Below are 18,335 nucleotides of genomic sequence, written 5' to 3' on the forward strand. Positions count from 1 at the left end.
TAGGTATTACTTGTTCAACTTTCCCCATATTGGCATCTCACATGCAGATTTATACAGATCTTGCCTTTCAATTGCTTCATTAAAATTCACTTGCGATCTGAATGACACCTGGCCTAGGAGGATTGTTGTCCGTCTTCCCTCTGCTCCTCCTCCCTTGCCTTGTCGCGCCTTGAAACACTTGTGTATAGGCACGTTATAAATGCCTTATATCATGACATTTACTCCAGCCTTCCCCATATTGATCTCATATACGGAGATATGTGTAAATTCAGTCTTTCTATATTACTTGGTTGATAGTCAAAATAGGTTTCTAATTGATTGTATGCCTGCCGGTACACCCCTGGGCTCCCAATACTCCCCTGCAGACTCACTGGTGTTTTCTGGGGGTTTACAACCCGTGGTGTCAAGCTGCGGCGAAGTCCATGCTGGAAAGCACTCTCCACTCTGCAGACCCTCTTGCGGTTCTCCCGTCGGCTTCTCCTTCACCCGCTGGTGGAATTGCTGGTCTTCAACGTGACTGCGTCCCGACTGACTCTCCATTGCTGCCGGCTCCTCCACGGTCCCCCTTCGGCACTATGTGGTTACCGGTCTCTCTCCTTTCCGGTAAGAAGCACCTGCCTTCTGCAGAATAGCCCGCTCATGTGAGTCTTTAGTTCTGCTTTTTTTAAATTTGTTTATTTATAACTCGACACAGGAGCATATACATTCACAGTACTTGTAGCTTCTCAAAACATATAAGGCACAAACCACCCCCCCCCCCCCACAAGTCCCTCGGTGGGCACTGTTCCCGAGCCTAATCGGCCTGGTCCAGCAGCGGCAACGATCGTCCATAGAGTGAAGGGCTCCCGCAATCAGGTGTGGCTTATATGTCAGAGCCGGGAAGTTCTGATCATAGTCCAGCACCGGTGCCCTGCTTTAGCTGCTGTGACCTTCTCAGCGATCAGAATGTCCCAGAGTTTGACCCAGCAGAGGGTCATCAAGGGTCCATCCGCGGATTTCCAAGTGCGTGCCACCGTGATTTTGGCTGCCAGCAAGAACTGGGATACTAGGGCAGCTCTCCTCCCTGATCTCACGTATACGTCTGGTAGCGGGATCCCCAGTAGGATTTGGTCAGGCGTGAACGGAATGGCCACCTGGACGACATCCTCTATAGTGGCTAGGCAGTGAGTCCAGAACTCCTTTACTCTGGGGCAGGTCCACCTCATATGAAAGTATGATCCGGGAAGGCCGCAGAGACGCCAGCAGTGAGGGTCCAGGGCCCGTTGGAAGTTATGGAGGCAGAGAGGGGGGTGGGGGGTAGTACCACCGCAGGAGTAGTTTATGGGCGCATTCCCAGTTGTTAATGCAGCGGGATGCTGTGCGCGTTCTGGAGCAGATGTCCACCCATGTGTGGTCTTCTATGGCGTGCCCGAGGTCCGTCTCCCATTGAGACATATAGGAGGGCCTGGAACGAAAGGGATAATCTTGTAGCAGCTTATAGAGGGTAGAGATCTTTCCCCGGGCCGGCAGGTCGCTCACTGTTAGCTCTAGTGGAGTAAGGGGTCTTGTGGCAGCAGCCCGGGTCTGGGGGTGAGAGCACTAGTGCCTGAGTTGGGCGTAGGAGTATCTATCCGTCTCTGCCAGCTGGAATGCCGATTTACAGCGCTCAAAGTTTAGGGGGGGGGGGAATCCCCATCAAAGAGTTGCCCCAAGGTTTCAAGGCCTCCCGCGACCCAGTTCTTAAAGTTCCTTGGATGGGCTCCGGGGAAGAACGCTGGATTGAGGAAGATTGGAGAGTGCACTCAGGTCTCCAGGGACGCCACGATGTCTGCGGGCCCACCCCCAAGCCTTTGATTGTTTCGTGGCCGTCCGTACTCCCGGCAAGCTCCAGCGTAAGGCGGTGGGAAGAAACGGGAGGAGGCGGAGGGGGAGAGGGAGGCAGGATTGCTCAAAGTCCAGCCATTTAGGGCACCCTGTGGCGAGCCCCCATGCCTGAAGGTGGGCCAGCTGTGCTGCAATTTGGTATTTTCGGACGTTGGGCACCCCCAATCCACCCAGTCGCGTGTTGGACATCATCGATCTTCACGGGATGCGTGCTTTATTCCCCTTCCAGATGAAGGCGACCATCTGCCTTTGGAGCCACTGTAGGGGGGGAAGCGAAATTAGGGCTGGAAGGGAGGCGCAGGCATAGAGGAAGCGGGGGAGAAGGTTCATTTTACATGTCGTGATGCGGCCCAACAGGGAGATTTCTTGCGATTGCCAGTGGGCCAAGTCCTTCTCCAGTTCCTCGAAGAGCGGCGGAATGTTAGCCCAATAGACTTTTGTTGGGTTTGAGGGCATCTGGACCCCAAGGTATGGGATCGAGTGGGTGCTCCACTGGAACGGGCCTCGTTCCTCTAAAGTCTCTCGTTCGGCCGGGGTCAGGCCCACTCCGAGAGCCGCTGACTTTTGAAAATTAATGGCAAACCCTGATGCCCTCCCGAAGTCGTGGATTTCAGTCAGGGCCGCCCTCATGGAGCTTTCAATGTTTGTGATAGTCAACAGGATGTCGTCTGCATAGAGGGCCACTTTATGTTGTTCGGAGCCGATCTTCGGGCCACTGATCCGGGGGTCTTTGTGAACTCGTAGAGCCAGCGGCTCCATAGCCAGAGCAAAGACCAGTGGGGATAATGGGCAGCCCTGCCTCGTCCCGCATGTGAAATGGATTGGATCCGATAGGCGGCTGTTGACCCACAGCCTAGTCTTAGGGGCTTTGTAGTTCGTGAAAACCATTTTCCCGAAGGTCAGACCAAAGCTAAAGGCCTCTAGAGTGAGGCGTAGGTAAGACCAGTCCACCTTGTCGAAGGCCTTGGTTGCGTCCAGCACCAGTAGGGCCAGTTGTTGGGAGTCCCGATTGGCGATCTCTATTAGGTACAGTGCTCTGAGGATGTTATCTTTCGTCAACCTGTGGCTTGTAAACCATGTTTGGTCTGGGTTTATGATGCTTGGAAGGATAGATGCAAGACGGTTGGCCAGGATCTTAGAGTATATATTGGCATCCAGATTCAGCAGAGAGATGGGTCTATACGAACTGATTTCTTGAGGGTCCTTTCCAGGCTTGAGGATGAGGACGGTTATGGATTCCTGCATCGTTGGAGTGACCGTTCCAGTGGCCGCGAATGAGTTGAAGAGGCGAGCCAGGGGGGGGCCACCAGTTGGGGCCGGAAGAGTTTATAGAAGAGGGTGGAAAATCCATCCATATCTGGGGCTCTAGATTTCAAGCTTTTGATGGCAGCCTCCACTTCATCAGATGTAATAGGCGCTTCAAGATCTTGCCTGGCCGCCGAGGCCAGATGCAGGAGGGCCGCCTCTTGGATGTACGCACGCTGGTCGGCCGGGTCCCTCGGGGCTGCCGTCATTATCACTGAGCGGTGGGCGGCCGCCAGGCGTAATTTCTCGTGGTCCGCGTAGTGGATCGCCCCCCCGCGGGTCGCAGAGGCTCAAGATGGAGTTCCAGCCCTTCTCCCTGGCCAGCTTATTAACCAGCAGTTTGTTGTCCTTATTGTTATGAACATAATACCATTGCTTAGGTTCGCAGTGGCATCAGCGTAATGCACTTCGAGCATCTTCCTTGCCATTTGCAGGACCCTATAGGATTTTGGGGCCCAGTTCTTTCTTTTGTGGGTAGCTTCAGCTTCGCGGACCTCGGCTTCCAGGGCAGCACGGGTCGCCTGCTTTCTTTTGTGGAATGCGGCACCTTGGGCGATCAGTTCCCCTCTGAGCACTGCCTTCATGGCATCCCAGGTGTTGGCTCAGTTCTGCTTTTTGCTGCGCCCAGTCTGCATCTCTTCTCCTCCTGTCCTACTTTCAATTTGAAAAGGGACACCATTTTTAAATGTCCCACACAGCTGATCGGCATTACAACAACTAGTCTGCACATTTGGCATGGTGGGTTTTCTCCTCTATATTAACTCCTTTCTCCTCTTCCTCATCCCAGTACTATAGTTTATATGGGATTTGCGTCCATAGGAGTTTTAGCCTTTGTAAAACTGTACTGCTTTGGATCTTTGTTCAAATCAAGACTTTCAGAACTAGGAGATGTTAAGTAAGCATTATGTACATTTGAAGTGTGAATAGTAACCTGCCTAGGGTGTCTGGCAAGAATAGGTCTTCGGGTTTTACCACTGCAAGGATTGTTATAATGACAACATGCCATCAGGAATGTAGGAAATATAGATCTTCACATGAAAGGGAAGAATGCAGCATCTTTCCTGATGGGGCAACCGCATCTCCTCGACAGCCATCTCCTTCCATGTGATCCTCCCTCATAATAACCCCCAGGATCAGGTAGTGGCTACCGTTCCCTGACCACATGGGAGGAGATGTTAAACTGGGGATCAGTGATGATTCCACAGGATTCCTCACAATCTGTACCATTCTAACAGATAGAAGTGGTCCAAACAGGGTCAACTATTGGCTTCACTCATGCCCCACACCTAGACTCACTGGCACTATGGATGTGGAGTGAGATCAGACAGTCCTACCCACTTTCTGAGCCATGCAAACACAAAGGCATCACTAGCCTGCAGCTTTTATTTGGCAAGTGCATGACCTTACATGGGATTTCCTGACCTGGAAAGACAGGAAGAAGGCCAAACAACAATATGGCCAAACAACAAGAAGTCGTCTTGTGGCGTGGCCATTTTAGTGCACTAGCCACGTTTAGCAACCATACGCGGTAAATGCAAATGTCCACACTAGAAATAATACAAAAACAATGCAAATATAATTGCTGCCACCAGCAACAGGAGCGGTTCTGTGTACAGGTACAATTCACTAGGTAGAGAAGTGAGCCTTGTGGATAACTGGCCAGCAGAAGGACGTCGTCACTAACAGGTTGGCTTTAGTGAGGCAAGTTTCAAAGAAAGACCTGGGAGTGAGGGTTAAAGGCAGTCCAGCGTTGGATATGCAGGGTCGGGTTAGTGACAATGTGCCCAATTTAGATGCCTATTTGTGCGGTAAAGAAATTGATATACTTGCATTTTTCCAAGAACTGGAACTAGTGGGTGTTTGGAGCACTGTATGACAGCAGCAAAGAGCTTCGCTCCTGTTCGAGGCTGCTGCAATCTATGTTGGGTATTGGATGGTTTGGCTGTGGTGATGAATGCCAGAAGCACAGTAAGTAGTGCATTAAGGGCGAGTAAGCGGTGCGGCGAGTGAGATTTGCACCAACGTTTTTCATGTGCTTGAATGGCTGTTTTTGCCAGACAGCTCCTGGGTGAACTAGAGGATGGTTTGACTCTGGTTCAAAATAGTTTTAAGGGTGCATATTTTTTTATCAAATCCTTTAAGGTTTGTTAGCAGGTTAGAAGTGGCTATTTTCAATCCTTGGGAGGAAACTGGCAGGGAGAGAAAGGATTTTATCAGCATTTTCATGCTGTTGACGAGACAACGTAGTCCAGTCCAGCCAATAGAAACTTGGACGTGTTGTCTGATGTTTTATATTTTTTCACATGCATTCTCGCTTGGCCAGAGTAGTGAAATGGTTTTCTATGGCATGCAAACAATCCTCCCAGATGTTGTACAGAATTGAATCGACATAACTATTCCAGTTATTTTCCCTCTCCTTTGATAAAGGAAAACAGTACTTTTTATCAGATCCATGGAGACACTAAAACATTTTGGCAACATGGCTGTTGGTGAGAGATTGAGAGGGCATAGCTGTTCCACAGCATTACAATATATACTGCATCATATTTGCTTGGTCACCATTTGTACCCATCCTGCAGGTCGCATGCTCAAATCTGCAACCTTGTCATTTAATATTATCCACCTCAATGACTCAATTTGTGAACAATAGAAATCCACTCCAGACACCTTCCACGTGACAGAATCTCCTGAACCTCGGACAGCCTTTGGAAGTATTAACCTGACATGAGGGCACCACATAATATCTAGCCAGATGGCAATATCATCTTTCCCAGAAGGACTGATAAAACATTTTAAAATATAATTTCAAATCTGTCTCGGAAAGCAAATAATGAATGTTTAATTAGAAAAGACTAGATGAGCTCTGCAGGTGGGTTGAGGCCGTTGTTTAGTCTCAATGGATAAACCACATCCTACAGTAGGCTATCCAGGACATTTGTATAAAATCTACACTCAAGAGAAGATTTTACTGTAGGTGGAGGTCGAACCAATGTTTTGCCGGAATGTCATGCGTAAAAATACTTTAACAGAGTTTCCAAGAACAAACGGTACTTAATTGTTTGGCATAGCAATCCACTAAAAGTTCAATGCAAACTATCTGAGATGACCTTTGGATTCAGGGAATTACATATACTTCCATCTTCATACTGCAGTAAATGTTTTGGCATGGCACTCCAGACACACCTGAACCCATATGCTAATCCTTGCAAGGTCAGCAATAATATGGTACATATGTCTTCATTGTAAAGAAACTGAGAACAAAATATTTGAAAAAAATATATAAAAATGACAAACCTTTTTCTATCAATGTTCTGCTCAATGGAAAATCTAGATGTTCTTGTTTTTTAGCTGCAGAAAAGAAAAATGCATTAGAAATTATAGATTTGTAATATAAAGTTACTACTCATAACTGATACATACTTCTACGTCCCGTCCTCTTTCCTCCATACTGCATCGGCGTGCCTCGCTAGGGATGGGAGTGGAACCATGTTCACCAGAAGAAATGTCTTGACCCCTTTAAATTTAGACATGCATAGAGCGTGACCCCAGGTGCATGCACTCCCTTCACGCCACCCCTCTGGCGCTACAACCCAGTCCTCTTTTCCGCATCGAGAGCCGACCTGCATCGCCTGCGCTGTGGTTGAGGCCCTTTTTTTCTCCTCATAATTTCACGCGTTTTCTAGCGTATTCCCCTGGGATCTCAGTCCCAATTTCTCTTTAATCCAATCTAACATTTTAATTTTCCACCAGCCTCCGATGCCTTACTCCTGACTGGCGCATGTCAGCCCAGGGGGGCTTTAGTAGGTACCCTTCTTGCGACGGATCATTTCCGATGTCGGACCCGCACACACTTTACCTCTGCTGCCTAGAAGACCACAGCTGGGGCGGCTCTTCAGCGTGCGTCGTCCTTCCTCCCCTGGTCACTCAATAACCAGCTCGATAGGTGGAGGAAGCTGTGTTCCTAGTTTCCCTCAGAACAGATCAAGGAGTACGTGCGCAGGAAGACAAAGGCCAATGTAGGTATTCTGTTCTCGCCTCAAGGGGATTCCTTTCCTGGGAAGCAGCCAAGAAGGAGGGGCCAGTCAAGACCTGTCACCAGCCAGGGCACTGAGGCTCAGCAAGCTACTGGCTTCATGGCTGAGGGGACCGCGTATTTCCCCCATTCCCACAGCTGAGGGGCCAGTCGGCTCTATTACCGTGAAATCTCCAGAGGGGCTCTGCCTGCTACCAAGCCTATGTCTGAGAGGGCACCCTCACTCAGCAGCTCCACCGGATCTATAACCCAGGGCGACCAGCCTACCAGGCAAGGGCCTGAGGTGCACAAGAGGCACGAACTTGCACAGAATAGTAAACCAGTAGGGGCCAGATCCAGTATGGCGTTCAACACGGGTGTATCGGGCCAAGACAAAATGGCAGCGCAGCATGACAAAACGGCAGCATGTGAAGACACTCGCCGATCACAACAGCAGAGACTAGACTTCACTCACAGGGTGCAATGGTCTCCCCATGGTCATCATTAAATTAACCTGGTGCACATCATACCTGGTGCCCTCTGGACGGGGACGCTACACAGAGCCCTTTACGCACAGAGCAGGCAGGCTGAGGCAAGAGCACAGCCTTCCATGCAAGTCGCACCATCCGGGTCGGCGCATGGGCACACATACCCAGCCTGTGAGAAACGATTTTTCAACAAATTCCTTGTGCTGATGAAATCTCCTCAGATGGGTAGCATACTCAAGGTGATTATTAGGGAGATGCTTCAACCACCACCCACACAGCCTTTGGCCCCAGTACAGCCAGTAGCTCCTATATTAGCGGTGGAGCCCAATCCTGCAGCGTCACAGTTGACCGTGCAACTAATTATCGCAGCTCTGTCTCCGCAACCCACTACCACAGTGCCTCCGACACGTCATCTTCGACGAGGGCATTCCATGACAGCTAGCTGGGTTGGCAGAGTATCTGGGCATTTCAGCCCCCGAAGGAACAACCAGAGGGGGGTGAGGTCACGGGGAAGGTTCGTACAGTCAGGTCAGCCATTATATGTGGCATTCGGTTCCAAAAGGACGTAGAAGCCCTGGCAAAGAAAGGATGGGCAAAGCTGCACTTGACGCAACCCACTTATAAAAGGTTGGATGCGAAGTACAGGCAGGCGGTAGGGGAAACCCTACTCTTGTCGGTGTACCCACAGCCGCATTAATCAGTGATAGCAATGGCGTTCATGTATGGCAAGCCCCAGACATCCCCATCCTCCTCCTCTACATCCACCTTATTAGGCTAGGAGGAGAAAGTGCTAGAGACGTATGGGAAGAAGGTCTATTCCAACACTAGTCTCCACCTGCGTCAAGCCAATGTGGCGCTATGCTGGCCGTGGCAAATCAGAGGCTATGGAGGGAGATTGCAGATTTTCTCCCGGACCTCCCGGCTCACAAGCAAGTCTCCTCCAAGGCTGGATTGGCTGAGGCCAAGATAGTGGCGCAGGACCTTATAGAGCCCACTGTGAGACATTGACCTGGCCGGCAGGGCAATCTGTGTGGCGATGGATATGAGACAGACGCCGTGGCTTACGGCCACCAAGTCAAACCTGAACATCCCAAGACCAGATCCTGGATCTCCCGCTCGAAGGAGGAGGATCTTTTCCATTCATCTACCAACAAGGAACTGGATAAGAAAAACAGTTCCCAAACCGCCTAGTCTTTGGCTATTCTGGCAAAGCCTGCACCTAGGAAGCTTGGGCAGGGGCAAGCACGTTCCGATAGGGGAAGGCCATTCAGCGGATTCAGGGGCTTCAAGGATCGGAAGGCTAGGCAGACGGACAGGTCTCCCAGCCATAACTGGCCTAAACAACAACCCAAATCACACAAAGGCTTCTTCCAGTCCTGCCTCAGTGGCAAAGAAGCAATAAGGACCCCATCAAGGCCCACAGTTCTCCAGTGGGGGGCAGGGTGGCTCTCCACATTCAGTCCTGGCGGACTCTTTGCGGATCCATGGATCCCATCAGTGGTTTCTGGAACCACCTTCTCCTCCCCTCCCTCAGATTGGGACAACAGCACTCCTCACAGAGATCTGCTCGCTTGTACAAAGTGCGGCAATGGAGGACGTTCCACTTGCTCAAAGAGGCTGAGGGTTCTACTCACGGATTTTCGTGATACAGAAAAGGAACCATGCAGGCCTGCGAGTGGTTCTAGATTTGTCCTTCCTGAACCTATCCCTAGCTCTCCAAAGGTTCAAGGTGGTTACACGAGCTCCGATGGCGCATTCTCTGTGCGGGGGAGATTGGACATGCTCCCTGACAACTACACGTCCCAATATAACAACCAGACTGCTCCTTCCTACGTTTCAGAGTAATAGGCTTATAGTTCCAATACAAGGTACTTCCATACAGGCTCAACTCAGCCCCACAGGTAGTCACAAGGCTTATGAATGCAGTGGCTGCATTACTCAAATTGGAGGGCCACCACATACACCCATACCTCGAAGACTGGCTAGTGTGAGCGGAATCCCCAGTGGAGGTTCAGAATACGGCCTCCAGACTCATGAATACCCTTTATGAACTGGGGTGCTCGATCAACCACAAGAAATCGCAGCTCCAGCCTACCCAGCCCTTGGTCTTCCTGTGTCTATTGTGGGATACCAAAGAGCAAAGGATTTTTCCCACCACAGAAAAGTTGACGGCTATGAAGGTGGCTACTGGTCACTTTTTCAGCAGCACAATAACTTCGGCCAGGTGATACCAACATCTCAAGCAGCATCAATCTCCATCCAGCCAGACCTCAACCAGGACTTGGTATGGTGAAGGCAGGATAACAATCTCATAGCGGGCTGAGCCTTTAGGCAACCCCTGACTACTTTTACTATCACAAAGGACTCCTCCCAGGAAGCGTGGGGAGCCACGCTGGGCAACCACAGTGTACATGGAAAATGGACAAGGTAGGAACAGAAGAGTCACATCAACTTCCTCGAATTGAAGGCCACTCAATTGGCGCTCAGGGCCTGCTTACCAGTAATCAGGGGCAAAGCAGTGTCCGCAGGCTGACCGCTCCACTAGCATGTTCTACATCAAGGGGCACCAGATCACCTCCCCTTTGCAGACTCACAATCAAGATATGGGAATGGGCCATTGCCCACAACAGATGGCTGTCGGGTATACGCCTTCCGGGAGAATCCAACCTGGAGTTGGACAGACTCAGGAGATTGGGAGTAGATGAGTGGGAGCTGGACAAACAAGTCGGACATCTTCAGGACATGGGGCCAGCCGCAGATAGACTTCTTTGCCACAGAGCACAACCGGCGATGCCATCAGTACGCTGCATGGCTGGGCCAGTGAAACGGCTCTCTGGGGGATGCCTTACACCTCCTATGGAACGAGATGTTGGCCTATGCATTTCTACCGACCCCACTGCTCCACAGGATCCTCAGCAAGATCAGAGAGGCTTTGCACCAGAGTCTAATCCCAATTGCTCAACAGTGGCCGGCCAGGCCATGGTTTTCGAACCTCATATGGCTCTCGGCGCAGGGTCTGGTCACCCTCCCAGTACAGGGAACAACACTTGTCTCCCAGCAGGGGAGGGCAGTAGTTCACCCCTCCCCAAAGAGGTTAGCCCTAGCGGCCTGGTTCTGGAGCAATTAACCCTGCAGCATCTTCATTTATCGCAGGACAACCTGAAAATAATTTGGACAGCATGAAGCAATGCCACCAGGAAGCAATACAAGAGCAAATGGACCAGGTTTTGCTTCTGGGCCAAGGAAAAGTGCATAGACCTATTAAGGTGCACATTGGATCAGGTATGATAGTTCTCAGCACAATTGTCAGGTTCAGGTAGACGCATGTCGTTCCTACCTAGCTGCCATAGGTGCATACAGGAACTCGGACAACAAGTAATTCTCCACCTTCAACCAAGTGGTTAAGAGGCATTTGACTTGGCTGACAAGGTTGTACCCCTTATCAAAAGACCACACCTGATATGGGATCTGAACGTGGTGCTGGGCGTCTTGGTGCATAAACCATTTGAGCCCATGGCTTTCGTGGACATAAGACTGGTCACGATCAAGACAGCTCTTCTGGTGGGCGTCACTTCAGAGCAAAGGGTGAGTGATGTTCAGGCCGTCGTGGCGTCAGAACCCTATACCATGTCCCATCGAAACAAGGTTAAGCTCTGCACCCACCTTGCGTTTCTTCCGAAAGTGGTGTCTTTGTTTCTTCTGAATGAGGAAATGTTCTTTCCTAGACCAATTGACGAGGCAGAAAGGGTGTTGCACTGTCTAGACATCAGGAGGGCCCTGAAGTTCTACCTAGTCAGGACAAGTCAGATGCGTTATTCATCAACTTTGGCGGGTCTATACCAGGTGGTCAAACTTCAAAGGCCTCCATAGCTAGGAGGATGGCTGCGGCCATTCAGGAGGCGTACAAGTGCCAGCAGAAGGAAATTCCAGTAAATCTTCATGTTCATGCAGTTGGGGCACGTGCCTTGGAAAACGATCAGCAGAGCAGCTACCTGGACTACCCCCTCCGCATTCTGCAAGCAGTATTGTCTAGATGGCAGTGCAAGATCAGGCACAGCCTTTGGACAGGTGTTCCTGAGAAACCTTTTCTCTGAAGGTCTAAAATATCTCACCTCCCTGGGGCGTCAATTAGTGGTAATCGCCCACGTGGTATGGAGAAAAGGGGACTATGGACTAGTAGTACGTTAGTCACTACGGTGAGCAACCTATAATGTATTACTTACCGATTTTCAGGACCTCTTCGACTGCCTGCGATGACATCTTGTTGATATTGTAGGACCTGAAAAAAATTAGAATAGGCATTTCTACAAGAACATAGCAAAAAAAAAAAAAAAAAAGAAAATGAAAATCGGGCTAGGTTAATACAGCAACTGTACTAGGGTGGCAAACAATTAACAAGAGGACTATCATATTTTGTATACATAAGCTCCATGGGGTCTAGGGATGGGAACAAAACTAAATATTTTAGCAAGCAGTAGTATCTATACATGCATTGTACACACAAGGCAAAAGCTGTAAAATGTTTTCAACTTTATGAGATGGAAAAAAAGTAATTGAACTACTTTTTGACAGCAATAAGTTGTATTCTGAACCCATATTTCCAAAAACAGTACATGCTTAGGGGATTCACTTTGCTCCCCTCAACAGTCATATGCATGTAATGGATCCTTATTGGTCCCATAAAACAAAGTTTTGCTGTCATTTGGAGAAAATAAAATCTAAACCAAAACTGGAGGGAGACGCATACAAAAATCATTGTGCTGTACATCAGTCATTAGCACCAGGTCCGGGGGGACTCCCGGGCAATTAAGAACCTAGATTCTGAGGCTTTACTACCTTCTGGTAAAGCCTGTGTACCGAGCCTCCTCCGTAGTGGAAGGCTCCATATTCACTGCTAGGCTGCAGGTATGTGCTCCCCCTCACCCCTTCCAACTCCTCCACCACCCCCTCTTGCTCCCACCCCTTACCTACAGCATCCGTGTCCCTAGCTAGTGCCGGGAACCCAACCCACTGCGGGTGGAGACCACCATGGAAAGATAAGGGGCAAACATATAGTTCCCTTTTCCTTCTCTATGGTTGCCTTCTTGTTTTGTAGTTTTTTTTATTTTTTTAAGTTGAGAAATGGTAACCATGTGGTTTCTCAACTTAAAATCTCAACTATTAGCATCCCGGAAAAGCCTTCTGGGATGCTTATAGCAATAAACCCCTCCAAGAGAGGGCATTGCTGGGTCTGGTAATGCCCTGGGGCAAACAAGGCATTTGCATCGCTCGGACCTTTAATTCCACCCCAGGGCATTACCTGATCTGGTAATGCTCCCACCCAGAGGTGTTTATTGATATAATGTTTCAAGATTTATACTACGCCCGCTACCATTCGCATTGTCTCCAAGTGCTCTGGCGACAACATAAGAGTGATGGAGGTTTGGTTAGTCTGGATGAGAGAGGAAAATGCAAGATTGCTGTGCTCTTGTGTTGATTGATTTAGAATTGAAGCATTCCCAGTGTGTATTAGTTTCTAGGTGTTTGACGCAAAGAGCTTCAAGGCTTAGATCGTGTAGCGAATGGAGACTCTTTATGCGCATTGCACTAGGCTCTATTGGCCAGGAGGGGGTGGGGAGGGCGTTGTGGTATGCAAAATGGTTGCTTAAGTGCCATGTTCTGTTTGCCTTCTGGCGAAAGGAGTATTAAGCCGAATGAGTGTACCTTTGAAGGTTTGCATGTGCCGAGTTGGCAGGAAATGTGAAAAGAAATTCTTGGGAGCAATTCCCGTTTTTTGTTGGATTCTCCAACATGTTTACCATACAGTCATGGGGTAGGATACATAGAGATTCATACATAAGCACTTAATCTGATGTTTGCAATTAAGAATGGTTGCTCAAGTGCTGAGATTAAAAGAAAATAAATGACAATACAAAGTAAAACAGTCAGCACATAATTCATTACATTTCCTGTATGCTCTTTGGTGCTGCCGAGCATGGCTAATAAAGTAGTCATTGCGAATCTTCATCAGGGAGTGGTTCTCGAAGAAAAGGTTTAGCAGGACAGAGAGGTAGATGCCTTCAAGTCAAAGTGTAGCAGTGTGAATATTATCACTAAATAGAGTCATTTGAGAAATCTATACCAAATGAGGCAGGTTAAAGGCAAGGCAGTTAAAGGTTGGCTATCTGTAGTTCTACTGAGCGCTACCAATGTCCCCATAGGTTGACCTGGATCCAACAAAGGATCATAGTTTTGGACAGTGCAAACTATTTGTTATGGTTAAAGTAGCAAGAAAAGTTCTCCTGGAGACCTATCGGGCTAACTTGATGTCAAAGATGATTGAAACGTATACTTCTCTAGTTCTGGAAACTTAAAACAGCTAAATGAACAAAGGAATAATACATTATAAAACCTTGAAAACCCGGCGAGACCTGCATTAAAGATTCTTAGCATTCTGGTGGGTGGCAAATACATCTGTGTGTGACATCAGTAGTTGATAATAATTGGAGAGTCATGATAGGATACATGGTTCACTCATGCAAAGCAGGGTCAGACAGCATTCTCATGTTTTGGAAGTGGCCAATCGCAGGTCTCACTCAGTCCCTTAGCGGTTGGGACTAAGTTTCTCTTGGTTTGTTCAGATCGAATATAGCAGTCATGTGGTCCTCTAGTAAGCTTTTGTGCTGGCGAATATCCAGATGATCCTAAAGAATGCATTTTCAGGTCTTAGCAATGGGCCCCGACTAAGTGCTCAGAAGAATCTGTTTCAACAGAAATCTGAGTTAGGTAGGTTGTAAGGCGATCCTATTACAAGAATGATCTTTGACACCATAATTGGATGCATTGTTCAAAAACATTCCAGTTACTATGCGTCCGGTACAGAGACTCAAGTGTATAATCACAGTTCAGAACTAGGTGCCCCTGCAATGGTGCCATTTCAACCTTTCTTACTGTGGATGTCTGAGAAGACAGACAACCAAATAATACACAAGTATACAGTCTAGAAACTGCAATAAATGTTGTATGCCACGTACAAATATGTTGCCCCAAGCCAGAACGAAATTGGATTTGAAGAGGCATCATTACCACGGAAGGAGAAATGTCTGACTGTAATGTTATTCTATGGCTTCTTCTCCTCAGATTCCTCATCGGAGGGACTATATCCGATGAGCAATCTGTGGGTAAAAGGCAATCCATTGAAAGAAAATGCTGAACTGGTATTTACAGCAAAACAAAAGATGATCGTTGGAAGGTTTAGAATTGATCTATATGCAAATCAGGCTTGGTCCACCCCAAAAGGGGCAGTCCAGCCCAAACTGCTTGGTCACATCCCTTCTGCACCAGACCACAAGCATCCCCAAACACATTTAGGCCTCATCAGTAAAGAGTAGCTTGGGTCTCTAGGCCCAGCAGGCACAGGACCCACGTCTGATATTTACAGTGTCCTAATCAAGACAGAGTATGCAGATTCTCAACTCTGGGTAGGAAATTACAGAACCCATTTCATAAACCAACAATAATATATTGGCCAGAGCAGAATTAAATATTACAGATAAGAAATTAACTTATTCAGTATTTAAAAAGGTGCTAATTTGTAGTATAGTGCAATGTTTAGAGAGACTACGTGTTGTGTAGCGCTTGGTTGTGTGTGGTGTGCCAATGTAAAGGGGGGGAAGATGTGTTGTGTATGGCTTGCCTGGGCAAGAAGGAATGTTGTGATATCATGTGGAGTGTTGATGCCTGAATGTCGGAATGTATGGGTGAAGGTTCAAACCCGGTCAGTTGTTAAGACCCCTGCCTTGGTGATGGGCTGCCATTGTTTTATTAACTGTTTGTAAAGTACCCTGAAGAGCTGGTAACAAACCTTAGAAGTCTACCTAAAACCTGGAGGCTGCATCATTTCATTTACTAAGCTCCACCAGTTCCAACAGTATGGTTCCAAAGAACCATACTGTTGCGAATTGAGGACATGAACTTTACTATGGCCCGTATTCCAAGTCACAGCGTCAGTTAGCTCGCAAGTCAATTGACCTCATTAAAGGCATGTCCCAACGCCAAAATACTGCTTAGAACATTTCTCAACAATCCAGTCTGCAAATCCTCAAATGCGTCATCACTACAATACACATGCACCCTCACTCACCATGCATGTACAGTAGTACTATACAGCTAAAAGTCCATAGTTCGCGCAGACCCACTATACTGCAAATCCTCAAAGAATTACAGCTAGCAAGACATTAAATGACACTGCACTGCATACACATAATATCTACCTCATATAGTCCCCAATGCATTTTACCACCCAACCCCCTCTTGTTTATTGACAGGACTCATCATCATAATTGTACATCCCAACATGAATATTACCCGTGACGGTTACCCACAACCATGCTTATCATAAAGAAAAATACCCCTTTCACAGCAGTGAAGATGTCATCATTCTTCATACGACAGGAGAGCACGAGACTCTGCTTTCCCAACCTTAACCAGGAAGAGTGTGGCAGAATTTCTCCCATCCTCGTCGCCAATGAAATGATGCAGCCTCCAACCTTCTTAGGTAGACTTTTAAGGTTTATTACCAGCTCTTCAGGGTACTTCACAAACAGTTAATAGTAGGACAATAACACTGGCAGCTCATCACCCAGGCAGGGGGCTTACCAACTGACCAGGTTAGAACCTTCACCCATACATTCAGGCATCAACACTCCACATGACATCACAACATTCCTTCTTGTCATATGGTATTAAATGCCCACACAGAACCTGCTATAAAGGAAAAACAGAAAAATTAAATTCTCTGGACAGTAAATAAAGAATGCTCACAAAACTAACCAGGCGACATCAGAAGCGCAGCACTTTCAGGAGAAGAAACCTACCTTCTCCAAAATTCATAAGCCTGTACCATTATGTTCATTTATACTGCACACCGCTGCCACTTGCATGGACTAGGGTTGGTTAGTGAAAGAGGGATAGGATAGAGGTTTTACTCATCTGTTGATGTGTGCTGAACTAGGAGAAACTGGTGTCTATGCATGTGAGCTTTTTTGGTTTGCTTTATGATGTGCACTGGGCTTGTGTTCTGAAGGGTGGCGTTCAGTGTCTGAGTCGTTTGTCTGCAGATATTGGGTTTGTAGCACAATTAGCCAAGGGTGTGTGGTTTGAGTATTTTGGTGGATTGTTTCACTAGCCCTCTGGACGTGTGTAGTATGTGAGATTGTGGGGGTGTGGAAAAGGGAAGGCAGGCTTGGTTAGTTGGCCTCTGATGAGCTCTGGGTGTTGAATAGTTTTATTATCGATTTTCAATTCTGCCCATTTTTACTTTGGTCCAGGGGTATGGTTTGAGGGGCGCACATCTAGGTTTATCCTTGGTGAGTTGAATGGCCATGTTTTTTGGTTGCTTTCTGAATGTTAGATGGTCTTTCACCGTTCTTAGTTCCTTTGGTATCGAGTTCCATAGTTTGGCTATCAGATAGGAGAAGGTGGTGCCTCCGAATTTCCTTTTCACATAGTGGCCCTCATTACAAGTCAGGCGCTAAGGGTTTAAAGGCGCTGTTGGCGCCGTTAACCCGTAACGCCTGATTCACAATTTAACGCCTGCTTTTTGCAGGCGTTAAAATCCAAGGCGCTAAGCGACCTTGGTGCTAATTACGGCACCGTAATTTACGGTGCCGTAATTAGCGCCTTCCCCATCCCCATTATGCCCTATGGGGCAAAAATGGGAATGGGGAAGGGCAAATGGTGAATGGGGAATTACCGCCCCACTCACCTTGGAATGGGGCGGTAATTGCGCCATTCTCCATGGCGGAATCCGGCATGGACCATGGTGCTAATAGCACCATGGTCCACCGCCTGACTTGTAATGAGGGCCAGTGTCTTGTGGCTATTTGGTGGTGTTGCGCGATTTTAAATCTCTTGCTGGCTGGTAATTTTAGCTTGGAGGTATTCGGCTCCTGGTAGTGATTTATGGGCAATGCAGAGGGCTTAGAAGTTAGTGGGGGTCATTACAATGTAGGCGGTAAGGGGTTAACGGCGCCGGTAAAGGTGCCGGAGCCATCAACCCATTACCGCCTAATTAAGAGTTCTGCTCGTGAGACCCGCTAAGCCCGCCTGGTTTTACCAGGTGCCCTTAGCGGGTGCCGCGAGCAGATCAAGGTGCTAACACTACCAGGCCCGTTGTTAGCATCCTCCCCATTCCCATTGAGCCCTGTGGGGGGCTTGAATGGTAATGGGGAAGGGTTCCTTGAATGAGGAATTACCAGGTCATCCAAGGTTGGAATGGCCCGGTAATTCCTCATTCGAGGAACCTGGACCCGGTACCCGGTAAGGGGGTAGCCATACCGCTAATAGCGGCATGGCTACCTCCAAACTTGTAATGACCCCCAATGTGTTTCTTTACTGGCAGCTAGTGTAGACTTCTCAGGGTCCGCGTGATGTGGTCTCTTCTATTTAGTCTCAGGAGTAGTCTTTCTGCGTTATTTTGGATGCATTGTTTTTCTGTGAGACGTTAAAAGAAGTGAGCACAACACTAAAAGGAGAAGCTTTCTGGGCAGGAATGTTAAATGCAGTGTTTCCAGTGAGATTACTTCATAAACCTCAATTTCCACATCGATTGAGTCGTAGTGTAGGACTTGTGATCGTTATGGTCAGTAGGCACAATATATTTAGTGCTTGTTTGCCATTATGCCCTA

General features: G+C 48.1%; 1 protein-coding gene across 2 annotated transcripts in view; it reads right to left on the reverse strand.

Annotated features, from left to right (window-relative positions):
• NADK2 (NAD kinase 2, mitochondrial) overlaps positions 1-18,335 on the reverse strand; it is a 1,037,189-nt gene that overhangs the window by 183,954 nt on the left and 834,900 nt on the right. For both annotated transcript variants that reach the window (XM_069627136.1, XM_069627135.1), the window contains exons 9-10: positions 11,892-11,947; positions 6,463-6,516 (exon numbers count right to left, since the gene is read on the reverse strand). In XM_069627136.1, coding sequence (XP_069483237.1) covers positions 6,463-6,516; positions 11,892-11,947 — 110 coding nt within the window. The remainder of the gene's footprint in view (positions 1-6,462; positions 6,517-11,891; positions 11,948-18,335) is intronic.

The sequence above is a fragment of the Ambystoma mexicanum genome, chromosome 6p (assembly GCF_040938575.1).
Source record: "Ambystoma mexicanum isolate Mex_15411 chromosome 6p, UKY_AmexF1_1, whole genome shotgun sequence".
Taxonomy (NCBI): domain Eukaryota; kingdom Metazoa; phylum Chordata; class Amphibia; order Caudata; family Ambystomatidae; genus Ambystoma; species Ambystoma mexicanum.